Raw genomic sequence first — 23,597 nt, 5'->3', positions numbered from 1 at the left:
AAATGCCAGGGTCAGGGCAGGCTGTAAAAGGAGAGCAGATTCTGCCAGCACTAGTGGGTGGCACTGAAGCCAGACTTCCCAATCAGCCACAAACTGTGCTTTTGATTTCCCACACTGGTTATCAAGAAGCCAGTATACAGATACACACAGCCCCTTTTACTGCATTCCAGTCTCCGGCTCCCAATCAGTCACTGGGTCCGGTAAAGAGACCAGTTATTTAAACTCTATGCTCTTTACTGAAAAGGTTTCCTCTGACCCCCAAGGGTCAGACACAGTACCAGATATAAGTTTGGATCTTACCCAAAATACCATGCTGCCAGCCAATCCTTTAGTAACTAAAACTAAAGGTTTATTATAAAAAGAAAGAAACAAACCATAAGAGAAATGTTAAAGGATTAGAGCAATCAGATACATACAAATGATTTTAAAGTCCATATACATCAGGTTTCTTGAAGAATTGTGGAGTTTGCAGGCTTGTATAGCCCTCTGGTATACATCCAGTACTTGGATGGGTCTCAGTCCTTTGTTTCACAGCTTCAGTTCAGTTGCAGGTGAATGGATCCAGAGGTAGGTTGGTAGCTGAAGCTGAATCCCGACTGAAAGACAAAATGGCTTCCCCAGGCCTCTACTTTATATACCTCCTGGCCCTGGCCATGCTGTTTGTGGAGTTTTACAGGAACTAAAATGGAGTCCAGAGTCACATGAGTCAGTCCTGGTTCCTCATCAGGTATGCTGCCTGTGGAATTTCACAGGAACCAAAATGGAGTCCGGAGTCACAAGGGCAAGTAGTCCAGAGTCACATGGACAAGTCCTGGTGGCTTATCTGTAATATCTCTGGTTTCTCCCCTGGGCCCCTGGCCTCTGTGAGTGTCTTAATGGGCCGTTAAGCACGCTATTGTCCTGCCGCCATCCTGTCTAGGTTGTGTCTCAGGCAGCACAATTTGAAATACAGGCATATTAAATATATCCATAACTTCCATTACATATATCACACATGAACATAAGTATCATCATCTTACCTAACACAATTTAACCTTTCTAACAGTACCTGACATGACATATCTCACATGAATGATTATGATTTTGACATATTAATTTTAAACCATATACTAAACACTTCCCCCCTCCCCCCAATCTAACCAGCGTGACAGTGGAAAACTGTTTTGTTTCCAATTTTGTGTCCACAGTTACTTGTGGGTAAAATTAAGGCTAGTTTGTGTGACTGAACTTCCAAGATTTTAACATAGTTTTCTGCTTTACGTTCTTAAAAAATATAAGCTTCCTGAGAATATGAAGAGAAAATTGTGTTAGTCTTGGTGTCTGAACCACACAGTTTATTCTGGAATATGTTTGGTTTGCCATTAGACATTGTCTGGCCACGCCAGAAAAAAGGCAAGAGGCAATAGATGTGGTTTAATTAGGCCACAACTTTATTCACTTAAAATATCTGGGAGTTACCCAGCCATAAATTGTACAGTGCATGTCATCATTTCTGCATAGTCCCCACCTGGTCCTAGCCATCCCATTGCTGAGATTCTCCTTTGCACCCGATATAGAAATAGACTTGAGTTTTGAAGCTTAGATCCTGATCTGAATTGCTGTAATATTTTGTTGCTTTGGATGTGGGATTCTGGTTCAGCCTCATCTCTATTTATGGTAAGAGATTGAGAATAAAGAGTAGCACTTTTGGGGGGAACCCCTCCCCCTGTCATACCCAGACTGCCATGAACTAATTTGTGTTTTTAGCTTGCTACTGCTACTACAACAACATTTTTCTGTTTAATCTGAAGAAACCATTGAAGAGGTCAGTGGTGATGAGACTATTGCTGAGAAATTAGCAGAGCTGTATTCCAGTTCCACTTACTACAAAGAAACAAAAGCAGAATTAGAGAAGCTGTCTTTGAAAAATAAAAGGAAGATGAGTGAAGATTTCAAACAAATCACATACAGTACTTCCTTCTTTCACCAGCTCAAGTGGGTGTCCAGACGCACATTTAAAAACTTGATATATAACCCACAAAACTCCACAGCCCAGGTAATTGTAGTGAATCTTTAAAACATGAACAGTTTTATAAATAAGTTTGGAAATAGTCTATTTATTCCTGAATATGAATTGGGTTGAAATATAAAATGCTGACTTCTAATAATTAGGAAATGAGCAAGTAAACCTCCAACTGATTGGCCAACAGTATGACTTTAAAGAGAGACTTTCACACTTCGGAAATCTTTACATAGTCATAGATCATATTAATGGAGAAAAGATCATATTAATGGAGAAACCCATAGATTTTTCATTCTTTTCAGTGCTGCCCTTGGCACTTTTGCTAATTATCAAATATATGTGTTAAACAAAGGTTTTTTGCTACACAGTCGAACATCTCTTTATATTTCATCATGCAATAAGGTCAGAATGCTGTCTGTGTGATAACATTCATTTCCAAAGCAGTGGATCGTGTGTTCAGAAATAAATGAGATCACATCCTGTAGTCCTAACACAGACAAAATTCCTATTGACTTCAGTGGAAATAAAATAAGATCCTTTGAACCAGATTATGCCACCATTACTTATGTGGAATATTTTATATTCTGCATTTGGTTCCATTGATTTAAATGGGACAGCTCACAGAGCAGTGCACTACTCAGTGTGAATAAAGGTGGCACAGTCTGGCCACTATATTGTCACTCTTTGCAGAGCCTCTGTAGATTTATAGTATAATTGTAATGATAGTGATAACAGCAATATTATTTTATATTTGCTTGATGTTTAGACTCTCATATTGTGGATTTGAACTAGGATAGATCAGACTTTCCCTTTTTCTAACATTTGCTTAACATGTACATGTCTGGAGCAGCAAATAGAAGGATTAATAACCTATTTGGAATTGATAGATTAATGGCAATAAATAATATAAATTGGAATGCACTGATATGTCCCACCACTACTTTGGCCAGATTCAGCCTGACCCTTACAGTAGTGTCCAGTGAAAAGAGGAGAGCACAAGAAGCCTTTCCTCACTTGCATAACTTTTAGTGTGGGGATTACAGGGACTGCTCCCATTTTATTCCCATTCCCAAAAGGGTGAGGAGGGGCAGATAGGAGGTGAGGCTATGGCTCTGCCCTTTTTATGCACTGACCAACAAAGTTGGACAGCAATGCAGGGGAGTAGGCTTCACCCTACAAAGCACTGAAATAGTGCATATGCAGAGTCTGCATGCCCAGGAGCTCCAGAAGGCATTCTCTCTCATTGGCTGAGTGCATCTCTGCACTGAACTGTTCTGAAATGCAAGTCTGCAGTGATCTGTGCTTAAATGACCCAATCAAACCTTTGTGAGAAGTTTTCAAAAGTGATGCAGAAATTTTCAAAAAGACAATGATCAATCAGCAGCATAAGGGAAATCTGTTCGGAATACCTCAAGTTAAAAGATTTTGTGTGTGTATCTGTATGTTGATATTATGGATATCCCTGATAATTGGTTTGTAAAAGCTTGACCTTGTGACAAGAATTATGCTCTCAAGTGCTTTAAAATACTCCAGGGTTAATGTTCCTGACTTCTTTCTCACAATCTTTTCTATCTCCCAAACCTCATTAGGAATGGATTTCAAATATATTCTATAAATGGTGCACAGTTCACTAAGCCATGTTTGCTAATCCTCTCCAAATTGGTCTTGATGTGATCCTTGTTTCCACTACAATTAGCTTAGTGGCTGAATTATCCCTGACATTTGGTCCTTTCGACAGGTTCTTAGTGATACGGTACCACGTATCAAATGCTTTATGGTGTTAAGACTCATGCATCCCTCATGCTTAACCATGACTGAACTGCCTGATACCGTAATTTTTGCTGAGTTTTTTTTGTTTTGGTGTATTAAGAAATCATGTACAAGTTTTAATCATTCTGATTATATAAGTAAATCCATTGATACTTTTATCTGTTGAAAAAATTCATGTTTGTTTAAAACTTACAATAATTGGATTGTTCTGGACTGAACTAGCCTTTAAAATCCTTTCTATTGGGCTTTACTGTGAAATGGTTAAATTTTTTCCCTTAGATCCATCATTGAATAGACTTAAATACCTCCCCTTGTTTCAAGCACAAAGTTTCTAGTTTAAAAAAATATTTTATGGTTACATCTTTCAAACATTAGGTTCAAATTTAATACAATAAGGTAGAAGTGATTTCTTTTCTGCTTTGTTTCAGTACAGAAAGGAAAGAGGTTTCTTTTTACTTCAGCAATGTCTCTGCTTCTTCCTCTGCACTTTGTTTATTAAAGATCCGTTTGCTATAGTTTCTATTTTTGAATATATTTGTTTGAGCTGGAAATATTTGAAATATGCATTTTGTAAAACGGTAAACATTTATTTTTGTATAATAAGTGAAGTTTATTTTTCCTTTTGTTTGTATTATGTTAGGTGGCTTTTTTTTGTTACCATTGTTCCTCATCAGCAGAGCTGGGACGCTAGTTTGTCCCCTAGTACAAGAAACCCTTTATCAATCTGAAGTTCTCATTTCTGGTCTCCTTGTATATGAGTATTCTCATGGTTTAGTGGCTGAATTATCACCCTTCAATTAGTCTGATTAGCTCCTAGAATTTCCCAAGTACCTGCTGTGTATTTAAACAAACATTTGATGTTCTTTTTAAATAATATCAGCAAATAAGATATTGAACAGGGAAGGTGCAACTTGTTTTTGTAGCTGTATTTTTAGAGAAACTGTCCTAGCGCTGCTTTGAAAGCTGATGACTTTTGTGAAGAAATACATTTGACATGTGTTGTGGGAACTCACTGAGAAGTGCTATTGCTAAAGCATTAAAGGATGGAAATATAACTAATGCCAATCAACATGTTTTATGGAAAGTAGGTCTTGTGAAATGAATTTGGTATCTGTCTTTGAGAAGGGTCTGAGGGTAAGGCTGCTGTACAACCATAATGGATCACCTCTTTGTGGCTTTTTCCAAGTTTCCTATATTCAGGACCTGGCCAGATTCCTTTAAAGTCCCATCCCTTCTGGCATCTCCTGCCAGGACCAATGCTGTCATCTGGGTCTCCTTCCTCTGACTGCCCTGAACTCTTTCAGCTCTTCCCTCAATTTGACCACATCCTCCCCACTTATTCCAGGTTAGGTTAACAGAGTTCTTAGGCTCCCTTTAATCCTCTCTGGCCATCTGTGTGGTCTATACACACTGTCACAGGTTGATAAAGATAATTGTGTTGATGTAATAGACTTCTGTAAGACATTTGACTTAATGCCACACAACATTATGGTTAAAAAATAAGCACTATAAAAATTATTATAGCACACACTAAATAGATTAAAAACTAATTGGTAGATTTCAAAATAGAATTGTTAGAAGATCATAAAATGGGGTGTTCTTATTGGGATTCTTCTGTCCTCAATTCTTGGCTCAACACTATGCAAAAATGTTATTAATGGCCTCAATCATTCCTCATGAAGTTTACAGATGACAAAATGATTGGTGGAGCAGTAAATGATGATGAGAACAGGTCACTTATACAGAACAATCTCGATCACTTGGTAAGCTGGCGCAACTGAACAACATACATTTTAACAGAGACAAGATCTGGAAACAAAGAATGTAAACTATGCATATAGGATGGAGAGTTGTGTCCAGGAAAAGCTCCTGAAAAGGATTTGCAGTTCATGAACATAACTACAGCATTGCACTGTGAGATCAAAAGAACTAACCAGAACTTTAAATTTATAAACAAGGCAATATAAAGTAGGAAAAAGGAGGATATATTACCTCTGGAAATGGCATTGGTGCGTTCATTCCTGGAATGCTATTTCCACTTCTGGTGTTAAATTTGAAGGGTGTTCGGAGAAGAATCACAAGAATGACTCAAAGTGTGAAGATACCTTATAGCTAAGAGGCTTAAAGAACTCAGTATACTTAGTTATTGAAAATAAGGTTAAGAGGTGATTTGATCACAGCCTATAAATATCTACTCAGGAGAAGGTATCTAATACAAGTGGATTTTTTAATCTAGCTGACAAAGGAATTACAAAAACCAGGTCCTGGAAGTTGAAGTCAACAGTGGAGTTGAGATGCAGTTTTTAAACAAAGAGGGTAATTAATAATTGGAACAGATAACCAAGGGAAGTTGTGGATTGTTCATTAATTTGTAATCTTTTAAATTAAGATTGGATGTCTTTAAAAAAAAGTGACTGGGTTTGATGCAGGAATTGCTGGGTGATATTACATAGCTATGAAAGGGGTCAGACCCTTGTTTTCCCTAGGAATTGAAATTTTGTGGGGAAGGGGGTTTGAGGGCTGATGAGGGGCGAGACTCTGAAGGTGGTCTGTATGGCACCACAGTAAAAACAGAAACATATTTCATGACCTTTTTATTAGATTTAACTCATGTTTTAAAATCATCACAGAAATTAAAGTTGGCTACTCAAGCCTACTATGAAGCACTATGTCTACATCCTTCTTGATTTCTTGTTGTAATTTTGCACAACTCTGTTAATGAACTTCTTGAATGCAGTGTGTTCATCTTTGGTGGCTTCTTGTATGTCCAGTGCTTCCAGTCCTTTGTGATATGTTCATGATCAGGAAGAAGGCAACTTCTTTCAGAACACAAAATTGTATTCAATGAGGAAAAAGAATGCTCAACTGTTGCTGTTGTGACTGGGAGTAGTAAGAGATGAATTCCTACTTTTTTCATCCCATGAATCATAGCACAAAGATTGGGTCAAACTATTAGTGATGATAAAGAAGGTGAAGTCAAATAGTCATTCGTTTATCACGTAATATTCAACTCTGTGTTTAAATTCCCTGTTCTGTCCTGATCACATAACAGCCCCATTGCTGGTAGTGCCTCACTCCATTCAACTGTCCCTGTTTTATAAGACAGGCATCTGTAAAAGCTACCTAGAGGTTGAGTAGAATCCAGAAGTCGCTGTTGTAGATTTGTAAGACTCAAGGTGGTGTACTTTTTCAGCTAGCTTAACAAACACTTCTTGTCCTCTTCATTTAAGGATTCAATATAAGTGCCTTCATTACTCAACTTCTGCACTGAAGTCTTTTCTTCTTCCAGTACATGTTCAATGGATCTCTCTCCGATTAATCTAAGTATAGCTTTTACTGCTGGACAAAGATCTACTACTGTTGTAGCAGATGCCTGGATGGCATTGTTTAATGACCCAAGTGGTTTCAACAGTAAACTTACAAGACAGAGAATGGCCATAGGCTTCTCTGAACTTGGTAGCAAAACAGTCCACCTGCCTCACTACTTAGATTCATCCCATCTCGGTAGATACTTTCCAAAGCCAGTAATAATGGTTGCAGTAATTTTAAGACAACAGCCAAGGATCACTCATGAGAAAGCTAGTGGGTTTTCCCAGGTTGGATTAATTTGAACTTCAGTCCCAGTGTATCTTCTGTTTTTTCCAAGACATTCAGTCCTTTTGGACTTTTGCTGGGAAAAAAAAAGTATAACAAAAACATTAAATGTATGGCTTTTTTAATGTCTTTTGAAGATTATGCAGCTCATACTAGTGCTAGTTGGAGTAGATGACCTCTGCAGTGTGTATAGGAGAGATTAGGTTTACATTTTTCTCTGAACAAAGCTTGTACTCCATTATGTCTTCCAGAGAAGTTCGCAGCTCCATCAAATGCACAGGCAGTCATCTGTTTGGGGTTCAATTTACAACCATTTAAATCTTCTAAGATGTGGGTTGTCACAGATCTAGCCAGTGTATACGTCTTCTATAACCTGAACATCTAGAAATGCATCTGTTGGCCTACTACTGACATCAAGATAACATACACAATGTCTTAATACTAGATGCCCATTTGCATCGGTGAATTCATCAGCCATGTATGCACACTTTTTTTAATATGATGAGAGAGTTCTTCATTTTTTCAACTGCTGAATCTTTCACTGTTCCACAGCAGCTTCTAACCAGTCAGATGAATTTCTTGCAGAAGATAGCAAGCATTTACCAGTCTTGTTCGGAACCAGTGTCCAACTTCAGGATTAACAAGTGACAGTGCATTTAACATTGGCCTCCAGTTTGTAGTATGTGGTAAGATATCTCTTGCTTAAATAGAAAGTATGATGCAACAGCCATATTTGTTCACATAAACCGTGTTGTCTCCAGCATTCTTAACAGCCTCATTCAGTACTTCTAAAATTGGCTTTGGCTTTGGCTTTGACATTGACTAGCTTATAAGGATTTCTGCATGTCGATGAAGTCCAGAGACATGGTGTTTTGCAGCCTTTTCATGTAGGTTGTCAGTACTGGCTTTGCTGATAAGTCTGGCAAACCAAGTTCCTCCACTATATAAATCCATGATACACCCACATCTTAAATACTGAGTGAAGTTCTGGTCACCCCATTTCAAAAAGATATATTGGAATTGGAAAAGGTACAGAGAAGGGCAACTAAAATGATTAGGGGTATGGAACAGATTCCATATGAGGAGAGATTTAAGACTGGGACTTTTCAGCTTGGAAAAGAGACGAGTAAGAAGGGATATGATAGAGGTCTATAAAATCTTGACTGGTGTGGAGAAAATGAATGAGGAAATGTTATTTACCCCTTCTCTTAACACAAGAACAAAGGGTACCCAATGAAATTAAGAGGCAGCAAGTTTAAATGAAACAAAAGGAAGTACTTCACAAAATGCACAGTCAGCCTGTGCCAGGGGATGTTGTGAAGGCCAAAACTGTAACAGGGTTAAAAAAAGAACTAGGTAAGTTCATGGAGGATAGGTCCATCGATGGCTATTAGCTAGGATGGGCAGGGATGCAACACCATGCTCTGAGTGTCCCTAGCCTCTGTTCGCCAGAAGCTGGGAGTGGATGACTGAGTGCTAGATCACTCTGATTGCCCGTTCTGTTCATTCCCATTGAAGCACCGAGCACTGGCCACTGTCAGAAGACAGAATACTGGGCTACATGGACCACTGGTCTGACCCAGTATGGCCATTCTTATGTTCTTACGTAAAAATTAATTATAATAAAAATGTTTAGTACAGAAACTCCCCAAAATAATGACTTCTTGAGATAGCAATGATGTGAGATAACGAACTTGGCAAATAATGAATTTTTAAAATATTGAACTACTAGGAAATGTTTATATACATTTCCGAGTCACAAAACTAGGATTCTGGAGCAAAGTCACTAAAACATAATCTAACACACACATGTTCCTTTAACGTGCTTCTCCCTTTTCTTTCCACTGCACCCCGCTCAGTTGTTGTCCTTAGTCAATGGAGACCCAGAGTTCAGAGGTGCTTTCATGTGAGTTCACCTGGGAGATGAAGGGGAGAAGGTACCTTTCTTATTCCTACATCTGCTTGCTGCTCTGCAGGCTGCTTGCTCTAGCCACTGTTGTTCATCATGCCACTGGTCATTCCACCACTTTGTCACCCATGGCCTTGTGGCTGTCACCTTCTGCTTCCACCTGCCACTGTGACCTCTGAGTCGGTCTCTTGAGGTTCCAACCAGCTCTCAGTGATGTCAGTTTTTAGTGGGGGAACCTTATTGCTAGTGCAGGCTGGGCAGTCTGTTCCACAGAAACACTGTCCTGCAGCAGGTCTAAGCACTTAGACCCGATTTATCAGTGATTTCAGCTCTAGTGGTCACTTAAAAAATAAGCTTTCTAGAGAGTCTGATCAGACTCTCATCTTTAAACAGGGAAGAGGGACAGGTCAAATAATACTTGTGACTCTTAGGTAGAGCCCACACCACCAAACAAAGCACCTGTCCCCATTGCTCAGCCCCCGCCGTCTCCACTGGGATCTGGAATCCAAACCCCCGGTTTAGTGAGTGCAGTTCAGTTCAGGGTGACCAGTGCTTAATTTGTAATGAAAGAGGTGCTAGGGCTCAAGCAAGTCTTTTTACTTTCCTAACTCATGTGGCAAGCCCAGAGGCACATATTAAGCACTGAGACTGACCCCCTCAGTCAGGACAGGCTAAATAACAGTTCTGCTGTCCTTTACTCATATGATAAGGATAACAACATTTCATTACCCTCACATTCAGTACTGTCAAGGGAGGGCTCATTCAGACCTTGCTTACAAATCATAATTTGAAATTACTAGGTTGGCCAACATCGCTGAAACAAATGCACTGACATTGCCATTAAAAAATAACAGCTGTATGAGGAAGCTAGTCTTTGTTCATATTTTTCAAATATATTATGCTTTTTCAGGTACAAGTATATATCATATACTGTATATGCTTTTAAAGTGTGTATTAATGTTTCAATTTCAATTCAAATTTCCAACCAACGACTAAATTGGCAACACTGCATAACAAGTTGACTACTGAGGGGGGGTGATGGGGAAATGTGGAGTGCAATGGAGGGGAATCTCTGGGTCAGACTAAATTATCACAATGGTCCCTTTTCATTTTAAATCTATAAAACTAATTACAGTTTTAACCATAAGTATATAGAAAGCAAGTCCTTGTAATTTTCATTGTATGCTCTGCTCCCTTTCTGATAGAGAGGAAAGATCATTGCAACTTAGAAGACACTTGTCTTGATTGCAAATTCCCAAATACATACAAATAATCTTCAAAGACTATGTCAAATTCTATATTTTCATAATGAAGACATCCAGAAGGATGAAGGAATGACTTTTGAACTGATATATAGATTTACTGATTTTTCTCAAAAATGCTGAAGCTGGAATTGTTTCTTGCTTATATTATCAATTGACTTCTGAGAAGCTTGCCATCAACCATTCTAATGTCATCCAAGAGAGCTCTCCAGGAAGACAAAATTTCAAACTTACCAGTTTATCTTCCTATATCATCATCTACTCTGAGTGTCACACTTGCTTATATTCCTGGTCCACAGATGCACTTCAGGTTTTTTAGATGCTTTTCATATTGCTTTCATATGCAAGACTCCAGAATTTCAACTGATCTCTCTCATTGCTCTCTCATCTCTGACAGAGTGAGTTGCAGCCCACGAAAGCTTATGCCCGCAGAAATTTGTTAGTCTTTAAGGTGCTACAGGACTCTCGTTGTTATTGCTATAATAGTTTTCATTGCAGACCTGATTACTGAGGCAGTAGTGAATGAACCAGATGTTTGTCTTCCAGTAGCGAGTATATCTCTGGATCACTCACATTAAATCAGTCTTAATATCTGATTTGAAGCAATTATACTACTTTTGAGTTGTACAGTAGTCAGCCATATATGTTCTACCATTAAATTAATATTTATAGAAATTGCACAAATAAAGTCCCAGAGTTTATTGAAATTTGTTTACACACTTATACAAAAATTCTGTTAGTGTATAATTACTGTGGGTTATAAAATTATATTGTCACCAAATTTAAAATGAAAATAGAATACATGAAATACTGTGTATTGTCACTGCACTTATGATTAACCACTCTTATTTAGCAAGGTTATTACTGTAACTTTTACAATTTTCAATCATATTTTTATCTGTAATAAAATGCAAATTCTTATTTGATTTTTCTTTCAGCTGTGTATTACAACTGGTCTGGGAGTAGTTGTAGGAGCTATTTTCTCTGGAGTAAAAAATGATTCCAGTGGCATTCAAAACAGGTTAGTAAACATGGGATTTTGATACAGCATACAAATCACACTGTAGTTAATTTTGCTTAGATTTTTACTTAGCCTCTGTTCTTGTGGTAAAGTAAGCAGACAGTTACACACTGTGGAAAATAAATTACATTTTAAAACAATTTGTTCTCAAAAATGTTTCTTATTTTTTCAGTCTGAAAAATCATTCTAAATGTTACGGGCTTAGGTTGGGAATTTCAAAAGTGCCTAAATGATTTAGGAGCACAAGTCCTATCGAATTTCAATGAAATTTTTGCTGAAGCAGTTTTGAAACTTCTACCTTCAGTTCATACCTTCATGCTCTGCTGAGAAGGGCAGGGACTGGTTGTTGCCAGTGCCAGTACTCTTCCTGGAGCTGTATCTGAGTTTGTCTCTTGCTCCCCATGCTTGCAGGAACTCAGAGTGCTACTCAGGCAATCCATTCATTGTCTGTGAGAAAAGAAATATGGTGTTTGTTTGTACTGTGGTAGCATCAAAGGATCCCTAGTTATAGACCAGGACCCACTATGCTAGGCACTGCACAGACACAAAACAAAAAGTCTGTCCCTGCCTGAGGAGTTTGTAAGCAAGCTCCATAAGGTTATGTTACCCTGGAGCAGTATCTAAGGAATATACAACAAAGGGAGTTGATGGACTACATAGAAAGGAGCCAGAAGAAATTACACTATTTTCTAATGTAAGATCAAAAGATGACTATTTCCAGTGAACAATGAATTTGCTTCCTGCATCTTTAGTTCACTTTCATGTAGTAACAGCATACCCATCCCCCTCTGATACATTTTCTTCCTTCCTCGTTAGCTAAAAGGAAAAAAGAAATTTGCAAAGCTAATTTTCTTGCTTTTGTGTTCTCTTTCCACAGAGTTGGTGCTTTATTCTTTTTGACTGCCAATCAGTGTTTGAGCAGCGTTACAACTATTGAACTTTTTGTCACAGAAAAAAAGATATTTATGTAAGTAAATCCCCATGTAATAAAAAACATTGCCCATTGTTGTTTATTGCTGTATTAGTTTACCTCTAACTTACGCACTAACTTCCCCATGTAGATAACTCCTTATCTGTCAGTCATCTTTAGAGTCCAGTGCTGAAAGTGTTATTGAAGGCAAGGTCAGCATTTAGTCCTAAGATAGATGTGACCTATCCCACCATCTCTTTATGGTATTAATTCAAAAGTTTAATTATAATAAAAATATCAGCATTGTTAATTGACAGCTGATCATTTTTGCAGAAGAACCCAACTATTCTGGAGCTGGAGACAGTGCTTGAATAGACTACTGCAACTTTGCCCCCCACAATTTTACCACTGCTTACTAGAGTCTCTCAATAGAAGTATAGCCCTCAAACCAGAAACTGGTTGTCATTGTTATGTGTTTAATAGCTATAGCCAAAAACCCTACTGTCAGCTAATGTACAATGTCATTTTTCACACCTATAATGTCAGCAATCTAGATTTCATGTAATTGATGAAATGGCATTTTAAAGTGTAAGAAATATAGAACAGCTTTTAAAACGTTGGTGGTGTTACTATTAACTGATTGAATAGGCAAAACACCTAGCCTCAGGAAGAGGGATTGAAGAAAATCACATCGGCTATAAATCTTTTAGGGAGAAGTAGCAGTTTAAGGAGAGGTAAAATATAAACAGGATGTAAGGAATTTTAGAAAATATTAAAACTTTTTTTCCCTAGGCCATTCCGGCCTTGCCACATTTTGACAAGTGATGTAAGGTATATTGGCTGGAGGCGGAATTTAAATGTCACTTTTTTCTTGCCACAATCAGCTACTCACATGTAAACTAATCAAATGTTACAAAGTTTTAAAGAAACAATTTCTTGATGTTTTAAGGTGTATCTTAGAAATGCTTGTTTTAGGGCACATGTGAGAAAGTGTGTGTCCACACTGTAAAGTTGGTGGACTTTAGCCTATACCTCAGAATGGGCCAGCTAACTCAGGTGTAAAGTGCTACCAACTTGGGTAAAAACAATAAGAGTCCTGTAGCACCTTAAAGACTAACAAATTTCTGCGGGCATAAGCTTTCATGGGCTGCAACCCACTTCGTTTTTGCTGTATACAGACTAACATGGCTACCCCTCTGGAACTTTTCAGCTCAGGTAAGGGGTTTCTGTTTGTGGACAGGAGCAATACCTGAGTAAGAGACTAGGTGAGTTCTGTAGTGAAGATGAGCCCAAACACGCTTTTTTTCCCCACTTAGTCCCAAGTGACTCAAGAACTGGTTCAAGAGGAAATTATAACAAAACCACTGCTAAGTAACAGTGACCACAAAATAATTAAATTGAACATGTGTAGGAGAGGAATCATACCAAAAACTAGCATTGTGACACTAAACTTGAGCAAGGAGGATTTTTTAAAAAATGAAGATGATAGTCAAAAAGACTCTAAAGTTAAAATTAAGGAATTGAAAACTGTAGAATCAGCGTGGAGTCTGCTCAAGCAGTTAATAATTCACAGAAGCAATGCATCTCTCTAACCAAAGGAGGAACTGGGATTCAAGAAAAAAGCAGTATGGTCAAATGGCAAAATTTAAGAGATTATTCAAGCTAAAAGTATGAATCAAAAATGAAAAGCGAATCTAGTAAAGAGGAGCATAAACTACAGTAGATAAAAATGTAAGATGCAAATTAGGAAGACTAAGAAGGGTTATGAAGAGCACATAGCTAAAGACATAAAATGAAGGAAATGTGTAAGTATCGCAGAATCAATAAATCCACTAGATTGATAGGAAGTAAAGGGAACAATTAAGGAATATAAACACTGCGGAGAAGTTAAATGATTTCTTTGCATCTGTCTTCACAACAAAGAATGGAATACTTTGTTCAGTCCAGGTCATCCAATCTCAAAAGAGTACAGTAGAAGTAGAGTGGATTCAGAGAAGGTGATAATGATTTGAGGCATGGACAGACTCTCATCTGAAAATAAATTAAGAGATTGGGATTGTTTAGAGGTGAGATGAATTACATGGTACTTAACTAAGCTATTCAAAATAATGAACAGTATAGAGAATCTAAATCAGTACTTGTATGTACCCTGTATCATAAGGTTCTTCTTTGAGTGCTTGCTCATGTCCATTCTGATTTAGGTGTGTGTGCGTGCCACATGCACTGGTGCTGGAAATTTTTCCCCTCGTGGTACCTGTAGGGCTAGCTTTAGTACCCTCTGCAGCAGCATGCATATGTGCTCGCATACATGGCACTACTGGCCCCCTCCCTCTCTGTTCCTTCTTACCGCCTGTGATAGCGCTGGGACAACGCTCTTGCTCTTACAAGCCTTCGTGTTGCTAGTGGTTCTCTTACTGTTTTCTAGCTCTTGCTCTTTATAGTTCTAAAAAAGTTTGTTAGGTAGTTAGTAAGTTCCCAGAACCAGGTCATGCCCCGCTCCCTGGAGGTTTAAGCCCTGCGCTTCTGGCAAGAAGCCTATGCCACTGAGCAACCCGCATCAGAGCTTGTTTAAGGTGCTTAGGGAAAGCGCACCTCTCTGCAAAGTGTAAAATCTGAAAGAGTTTTCACCCGAGAACTAAGAAGGACCAGGACATAAGACTTACAGCCCTTCTGCTAGAGGCGGCGTTCAGACCAGCATTGGAGCTGAAGTCGGACTCGGGACCAAATAACATGGCATTGTTAAAAAAGTGCCCTTCTGGCATCGGAGTCGACTCAGCATCATTCCATGTCCCCAGTGTGTACTCGGAGAGGGAGTGCTCGCCGGCACTGAAGCTGACCAAGAAAACTCCAGGAAAGCCGGAGTCAGCTCGGAAGAGATCTCCGTCCGGACGGGCGTCAAGACCGGTACCCGTGTTGCCGACTCCAGGAAGTGGCAGGGACCCGTGCCACTTATTGGTCCTGTCCACGCCTGAAGCATTCCAGGTGATGGAGGACCTGTTGGCCATGCCGGTGCTGCCTATGCCTCAGGAGGGTAGGCCTGCGCACTGAGGAGTGGACGCTCTGACTGGGGGTTAGTTGAAGGGGATGCTGTGCAACAGCCTCATCCCCCTGCCCACTGGTTGCCATTCACTGGTCTAAAGGTGTTCTTCGGGTTCTTGGCACTAGTTGCTGGAACCACGTTGAGACACATTGGGTTTAGACCGGCAGTCGTCGAGTGCAAGGGACCAGCCCCCAGGGCATCAGCACTGATCCGTGGAGTGGGGATGTTGTTCTTCAGACTCCCGAAGTTCACTGAGTCCACAGCGTCATGACTCGCCGGCGTGCAGCAGGGCACCGGAGCCACAAAAGTCCATACAGGAAACCAAAGGACAAGACTCATTCAAGACATGACCACACACTGCTCCTCTGCACCAGACCTCCGACACAAGGACACGGAGGCGAGGCCGGCACCCCCGTGGTCACTGGGATACTCTTCCTTGGACTTTGGAGAGGACATTATAGCCCCCTCTAAGGTGCAGGCTACAAAGCCGCCCACGGGTTTCCCTATGCTGCCTTAGATGGAAAGATGGCCTCAAGGGCATTGGACTGGACCCTGGCAGTACTGGAACCCTTGGGGGTTCCCCCGTTTCGCGATGCCTTACTCACTCTCCTCTGCAGAAGCATTGGTGCCGCAGTCTTCGAAAGACCACCCTACAGCACAGGCTTTGGACATCGACTTGGAGCATGAGGAGTTGCTGTCAGGCAGTCTGTCGGTGACCACCCTGACTCGGGAAGAGGTGCCCACGCTGTCATATGCCCTAGGAAGCTGAGGCATACTCTTGCCGTGGTAATTGTAGGCTTATAATTGTTGCCCCGTGATATCGAGCAACAGTGCTTTGGCCTGTATAGAGTCCAGGCCCGCCCCCCACAAACTCTATTCTCTGAATAGGCATGAGTAATGATTTTTGCTCATTTATTAACAGGCCCAGTGACTGACACGTGTGTCTCACTATTTGCACGTCGCAACAGACCTGTTCCATTGAACAGCCCCTGACAAGCCAACCATCCAGGTAAAGAAACACCTGTATACCCCTGTGCCTAAGGTGAGCCGCTATTACCGCCATACACTTGGTAAAAACGCGGGGGGCCATAGAAAGGCCAAATAGCAGGACTGTGAACTGGTAATGCTGCATGCCCACAGTAAACTGCAGGAACATCCTGTGGCCCGGGAAGGACTCCATGGCCATGTTGAGCTCTGTGGGCCTTTACACCCCGTCATCTTCAAGGAGGCACTTCAGACCATTGCATCAGCAGGGCTTCGGGAGTCAATCCAGACGAGAACCCTACAGAAAGAGAAACAGAGAAACCGCCGGGACAGTTCACTGGCATCTACTTCAAAGCCAGGCCTGAACTGTCATTCCTCAGGCGGGAAGAAAGGCTTTTGAAGGTGCGCACGGGGGCGACCGACTGGTTCGTGCCCAAGATCTAGCCTCCCATCCATTTGCCTCCTGCTTTGCCCCTTTTCTCCCTGCCTGCAGGGACATTATGTTGGACCGTTGGGTATTGAATATGGTGGCTACTGGATACACCCTGCAGTTCACCTCAATCCCTCCCTCCCTCCCACCGTCCTTCCCCATCCCTTTTCAGGGACCCCTCTCATGAGCAACTCATTCAGGAGGTGCAAACTCTCGTACAGTTGGGAGTAATAGAGGAGGTTCCTCTCAGTATGAGGGGAAAAGGTTTCTACTCCAAGGTATTTCCTGATCTCATAGGCAAAGGGAGGTCTGAGACCCATATCAGACTTGAGAATGCTAAACAAGTTCCTCAAAAAGACAAAGTTTCGCATGGTCATTCCCTTTCTGGATCCAAGCGACTGGTTCACCGCCCTCAATTTACAAGACGCTTATTTAGCAGGTACATAGTACTTTTCCTCTGCCCTCTTGGATGTGGGAGGCAGAGATGCTGGGGTTTGCCACAAGGACTTAGCCAGTTTCATTACCCCCTCGTGCACTGGGAGGGCCACCCTGGATGGGGATGCAGATACCAGGACACCGAAGAGTTCATCCACAGGTTCTTTAAGCTCCTCTATATTAAGGCCCACGTTGGTTGCTACCCTTTTCAGTAGGTCTTGATGGGACCTATAATTGTCCAGAGGGGCAGCATGCAAGGGGGCCTGTTATTGCCTCATCTGGGGAGGACATGGAGGAGGCCAGCTGTGGAGGGGCTGTGGGCACCTCTTCCCGAGTCAGGGTTCTTCCCCATTGGGGCACTGGGCTGCTATGTGGCCTAGTTTCCCGCACCCAAAACACCGGTATGGCTGGTTAGTGGCCCCCCTCTGTCCTGGGCTATTTGGTCAGGCATCTCTGCACTCGCCTCCTATGCTTCCCAGCCCCCTTCGGGTCTCAGGCTGTTCCTCAATGTCCCGGCGCCCGGGTCCCATCTTCTTGGGCCTCCCGATAGTCCCGGAACCGGAGTTAGGGCCCGGTCTCTGGGCCCGCCAGGTCTTCTTCCGGGGCGTCAGGGATAGTTCACGGGCTGCCAGCTGTCTTTCGACCAAGGTGATCAGTTCCTCATAGGTAGAGGGGTCGTTCTGGCCCACCCAGGCTCGGAGGTCTGGCGGTAACCCCCTCGTGTACCGGTCTAGCACTAGGAGCTCCACTACCTCCTCGGTGCGGAGGGCTTCAGGGCGCAGCCACTTCCAAGCCAGGTGGATCAAGTCAAACAGCTGAGACGGGGTGCCTTGTCCTCCTGATACCGCCACTCATGGTACCTCTTGGCTCGCGTTGCCACAGTCACCCCAGATCGGGCCAGGATTTCAGCCTTGAGCTGGGTGTAGTCTGCAGCGGCTTCCGCCACCATGTTGTAATAGGCCTTCTGGGCCTCTCCCCCTAGGAACGGGGCAAGGATGCTGGCCCACTGACCTCACGGCTAGGCCTCCCGCAGGGCTGTTCTCTCAAACGTGAGAAGATAGGCCTCTACATCGTCATCCCGGGTCATTTCTGTAGGTAATGGCTGGCCCGTATGGTCCGCCCCCCATCATGGCTGCCACCTCGCTCCACCAGTACCTTCAGCTGGCCTACCACTTCCTGGAGTAGGGCCCGGTCCTGGGCAGCCTGGTTCATTAGCAGGCGGTTGGTTTCCTGTTATAACTGTGCAGCCTCCCGCTGGGCCACTGCCTGGACCCGGGTGGCTTCCTGTTGGGCCGCTGTGGCTTGGACCAGGGCCTTTACCACGTCCTCCATCTTGGTAGTGGGGTGGGTTGGGACCACCTGGTTCAACCCCACTGCACGATAGATCCCACTCCTGACACCACGTGTGGCCGATGACCGGCTTCCCTCTAGTGGATCTCGTGCTTTGCTCCTGTTGGGGGGCCAAGAAAGTGCCCATCACCCCATCTTCCCTGGGGGAGGGAGGTAGGGACCCGGACCCACCCGCTCCTCCAGGTCCCAGCCTAGGGGCCTTATGAACCACAGCGGTATACTGCTGGCTCTGTACTTTGAAGCTGCAGTCTCTTCCCCTGGGCTACTTTCCCCCCTCAGTCTTTCTGGCCTCTCCGGCCCTATGTCCTTGATGCCTCTTGCTGGGCTCAGTACCTCCTTTCAGGGTTCCTCCGCTCTCCCACACTTCGCTACTTCAGTCTGCTATTTCGCTCCACTCCATACAGCACAACACCTCTGCTTCCTCCATCTTGTGCCCTGTGTGTTTGGGGCGGAGCCCTTTTATGGAGCACCTGGCTGATCCCTAATTGGCCTCAGCTGGCTCCTAATTGCCCCCTCATGACTCCAGTTAGGCTGCAGGGAATAAAGCCCTGATCATCCTAGGGCTGATATACCTCCCTTTGCTGACTCTCCTGCTGCCCTCTGCACTTGATATATCACAACACTCACATAAATGTCAAAGAACTCAGAGCCATCCGATTAGCCTGCGAGGTGTTTCTGCCGCATCTATCCAACAAGGTGGTGAGGGTCCTCATGGACAACATAGTGGCGATGTACTATATCAACAAGCAAGGGGGAGCCAAGTCCCCAGCCCTGTGTTGAGAGGCCATTCATCTCTGGGACTTCCATGTGGAGCACAACATCTCCTCAAAGCAGTCCATCTGCCAGGGCTGAAGAACACTTAGCAGATCATTTGAGCAGGTCCTTTTGCTCTCACCACAAGTGGTCGCTCCACCAGGAGGTGGCTGACCGCATCTTCCAAAGGTGGGGAGCTCCCTGAGTGGACCTGGTTGCAACTAGGGAAAACAGGAAATGTCTGCTTCTGTTGTCTCCTGTGGTCAGAAGGTGGCTCCCTGATGGATGCTTTCCTACTCTTGTGGTTGAGGGGTCTCCTGTATGCATTTCCTCTGATACCTTTTGCGCACAGTCCTGGTGAAAATGAATAGGACAAAGTGCAAGTCATTCTGGTAGCCCCAGAGTGGCCTCACCAGCACTGGTTCAGAATGCTGCTGGATCTATCCATAGCTCACCTTTGGTCTCTGCTGCTGTGCCCAGACCTCATCTCCCAAGACAGTGGCTGGTTGTTTCACCGGGACCTAGTCTCCCTGCATCTGTCGGCCTAGCTGCTGCATGGTTGAACAGGGAGGAGCGCCACTGTTCATCCCAGGTCCAGAGAATGCTGTTAGAAAGAAGGAAGCCTTCCACCAGAGCATTGTACCTAGCAAAGTGGAAGCGCTTTGCCTGCTGAGTGGCCAGGCAGAATATATTGCCATCAAAGTCTCCTATACAGGGGATCTTAGACTACTTGCTTCATTTGGAGCAGGAAGGCTTAGCCCATTCATCAGTGAAAGTTCACTTGGCAGCAATATCTGCGTTCCACCCACCAATACAGGGCAGATCAGTTTTTTCTCCCACAACATGACAACTAGATTCCTTAAAGGGCTAGAAAGACACTTCCCTCAGATTAGAGAGCCAGTTCCCCAGTGGAACCTGAACCTTGTTCTATCTTGGCTCATTGCTTTACCATTTGAACCTTTGGCCTCATGCTCGCTCACACACTTGTCCTGGAAGATGGCGTTTCTAGTAGCAATCACTTGTGCACGCAGGGTATAGGAGATTAAGGCCCTGACTTCGGAGCTGCCTTATATGGTGTTCTTTAAGGACAAGGTCCAGCTCTGCCCTCATCCTGCGTTCCTCCCAAAGGTCGTTTCCCACTTTCACGTTAACCAGGACATGTTTCTGCCAGTATTCGGCCCTAAACCTGAGAGCTCTAACAAGGAGAGGTGCTTACATTCACTTGATGTAAGGAGGACCCTGGCCTTCTACATCGATAAGACCAGACCATTCCACTGCTTCCATGCAACTCTTTGTGGTGATTGCGGACAGGATGAAGGGGCAAACTGGTCTCCTCACAGCATATTTCATCCTGGATTACAGCCTGCAGCTGCACCTGTTATGAAAAAGGAGGAGTCGTGCCTCCAGTATCCTTATCGGCCCATTCCACGAGGGCTCAGGTATCTTCAGCGTCTTTCCTGGCGCATGTGCCTATTCAGGATATTTGCTATGCCGCCACTTGGTCCTCAATACATACCTTCATGCCCCACCATGACATCATGCAGCAGGCTAAGGACAATGTGGGATTCGACAGAGCGGTTTCACAATCTTTACAGCCATGAACTCCTGCCCACCTCCAGAGGCCCAGCTGGTGAATCCTCTAAATCAGAATTGACGTGAGCAAGCACCCAAAGAAGAAATAACGGTTACTTACCTCGTAACTGTTGTTCTTCGAGATGTGCTGCTCATGTCGATTCCACAACCTGCTCTCCGTCCCCTCTGTCGGAGTTCTGGCAAGAAGGACCTGAGAGGGAGGGGGCCGACGGCACCTTATATGTGAGCACATACACGCGCCGCTGCAGAGGGCGCTAGAGCCGGCCCTCCGGGTACCACTAGGGGAAAAATTTCTGGCACCAGTGCATATGGCGCACACACACACCTAAATCAGAATGGACATGAGCAACACATCTCAAAGAACAACAGTTACACGGTAAGTAACCGTCCTTTTCATGAGCTCTTTAAAGTGTTTATTAAAGTGTAAATTGGTCACTATAGATGATGGCTGGGATTTAGGTACCCAGATTCTATTAAAATTAATGGCTGTTGGTGTCTAACTCTCTTAGGCTTCTTTAAAAATCCCAGTCTATATATGTAAATAGCTTCATTGCTGTATTACTGAAATATCTGTAAATATACATATATATTTCTGTGTTCTAGACATGAATATATCAGTGGTTACTACAGAGTGTCTGCATATTTTTTCTCAAAGATAATGGCTGATCTAATACCCATGAGGACTTTACCAGGCATCATCTTCACCTGTATAAATTATTTCTTAATAGGCAAGTATCCTACAAAAGAAAGCTGCATCAAAATGAACTATGGTCATTCACTCTTCCCTTTGGCAAATATTTCGGGTATCCATGGGTGGTCTGTTTGCACTTCTTCCTTATAGGGCTATGATCCTTGTTCCGTTTTTAATCTTTTTCCTTTCCTTTAACATAAGCTAACATAAGCTAATAGAGAACCTTTACCTTTAGGTCAGTAAATAGAAAGTTTTTTGAGGCTACTTACTGTTAATATAAATCTGAAGTTAGCTTTGGTAAAGGGGCACATTTACACTGATTTATGCATTCCTCCCAAATTCTGTGTGCCTTTTTATGCTTTGTCTAATCTACTGGTTATGAAGCAAGTATTACCAAGGGTTTTGATGAACTTCTGACTTTTCTACACGTTATTAACTATGCTAATAAATGTATTGGACCAGATCTTCTGCTGAGACAAATCTAGCATAGCTCCACTGACATTAATAGAGCTACGCCAATTTATACCAGCTGAGGATCCAGCCAGTTATTACTGTTCGTGATGATAAACAATATAGTACAGTACCTTTGTATGGAGCCTAACAGATACTAAAAAGACATCGTCCCTACCCTGAAGAGATTACAGTCTGATATGATGAAATCAGTAGGACTGCTCACCATGAGTGAAAATAAAAAAATCTTGTTCTAAATTAGGCAAACATAGATCAGAAGTGTATCAGACAGAGGGGGAGAAAAAGGAGGGAATAGGGTTAAACCAATAGGTCTCAACATTTTCAGACTACTGTACTTTTTTTAGGAGTCTGATTTGTCTTGCGTACCCCAAGTTTTACCTCAGTTAAAAACTACTTGCTTACAAAATCAGACATAAAATACAGAAGTGTCACATCACTCTGACTGAAAAATTGCTTACTTTCTCATTTTCTCTATGAAATTTTAATTAGTACTGACTTCACTAGTGCTTTTTATGTAGCCTGTTGTAAAACTAAGCAAATATCTAGATGGGTTGATGGACCCCCTGGAAAACCTCTGGGGGTATGCAGAGGCATACATATCCCTAGTTGAGAACCTTTGGGTTAAACCACATAGAAATGAAAATATTATACAGTGATTTATAGATTCTGATATTTTAAAGTATAGACCAAGATGAGGACTATGAGATAGCATGAGTGTAAAAATCAAGGGCAGAAAACAAGACAAAGAAAGTGATTTTTGAGGAGGCATTTGAAATAATAAAGTTGCTTGCCACTCAGGAAGAGAGAGAACCCTACTATTCCTTTCCTGCAGCTGGACTGCTGCTTTATTTGGCCTTTTAATTGACTCAGCCATGTGTACAACATATACAGGTTTCCATTCTGAATTCCAAGTATAATCCAAGATAGTCATTTTCTTCAAAGTGTTGGTCATTGGTCATGCAGTAGGACAGAACCCTTTATGGTTGGTGATATTTCTTATCTGCAAATAAAAACAAACCATGTGCTGTGGTACTAAAAAAGGTATGTGCATAGTACACACTAAAATCCTAATCTAGGAAATATAGACCAAGACTTTTTTTTTTTTCCCTCCCATTTCTTAGGTTTCAAGCCAACGATTGGGGCCTTCTTTATCATGATGGTTACCCTCATACTAGTTGCCTACACAGCCAGTTCTATGGCTCTCGCTATAGCAACGGGACAAGATGTTGTGTCTGTCGCTAATCTCCTCATAAGCATTTGCTTTGTTTTTATGATTGTGAGTGATTGATTTTTCTATTTTTTCCCCCTACATTTTTATTGTACAAAAGAAATGACAATGAAAAGCCATGTGTAATTAATATTTTAAAAAACTCTGCTTTGAA

At 42.4% G+C, this 23,597-nt stretch overlaps 1 protein-coding gene across 1 annotated transcript in view; it reads left to right on the top strand.

Moving 5' to 3' along the window:
- LOC137159019 (broad substrate specificity ATP-binding cassette transporter ABCG2-like) overlaps positions 1-23,597 on the top strand; it is a 38,948-nt gene that overhangs the window by 9,503 nt on the left and 5,848 nt on the right. The window contains exons 9-13 of the mRNA XM_067557153.1: positions 1,791-2,035; positions 11,476-11,558; positions 12,436-12,525; positions 21,657-21,781; positions 23,337-23,491. Of these exons, the coding sequence (XP_067413254.1) occupies positions 1,791-2,035; positions 11,476-11,558; positions 12,436-12,525; positions 21,657-21,781; positions 23,337-23,491 (698 nt within the window). The remainder of the gene's footprint in view (positions 1-1,790; positions 2,036-11,475; positions 11,559-12,435; positions 12,526-21,656; positions 21,782-23,336; positions 23,492-23,597) is intronic.

Source organism: Emydura macquarii, unplaced genomic scaffold, assembly GCF_026122565.2.
Source record: "Emydura macquarii macquarii isolate MOO-44397 ecotype Brisbane River unplaced genomic scaffold, CSIRO-AGI_Emac_v2 contig_1790, whole genome shotgun sequence".
Taxonomy (NCBI): domain Eukaryota; kingdom Metazoa; phylum Chordata; order Testudines; family Chelidae; genus Emydura; species Emydura macquarii.
The sequence above is the reverse complement of the archived record's forward strand: the minus strand, read 5'-3'. Positions and strand labels throughout refer to the sequence as shown.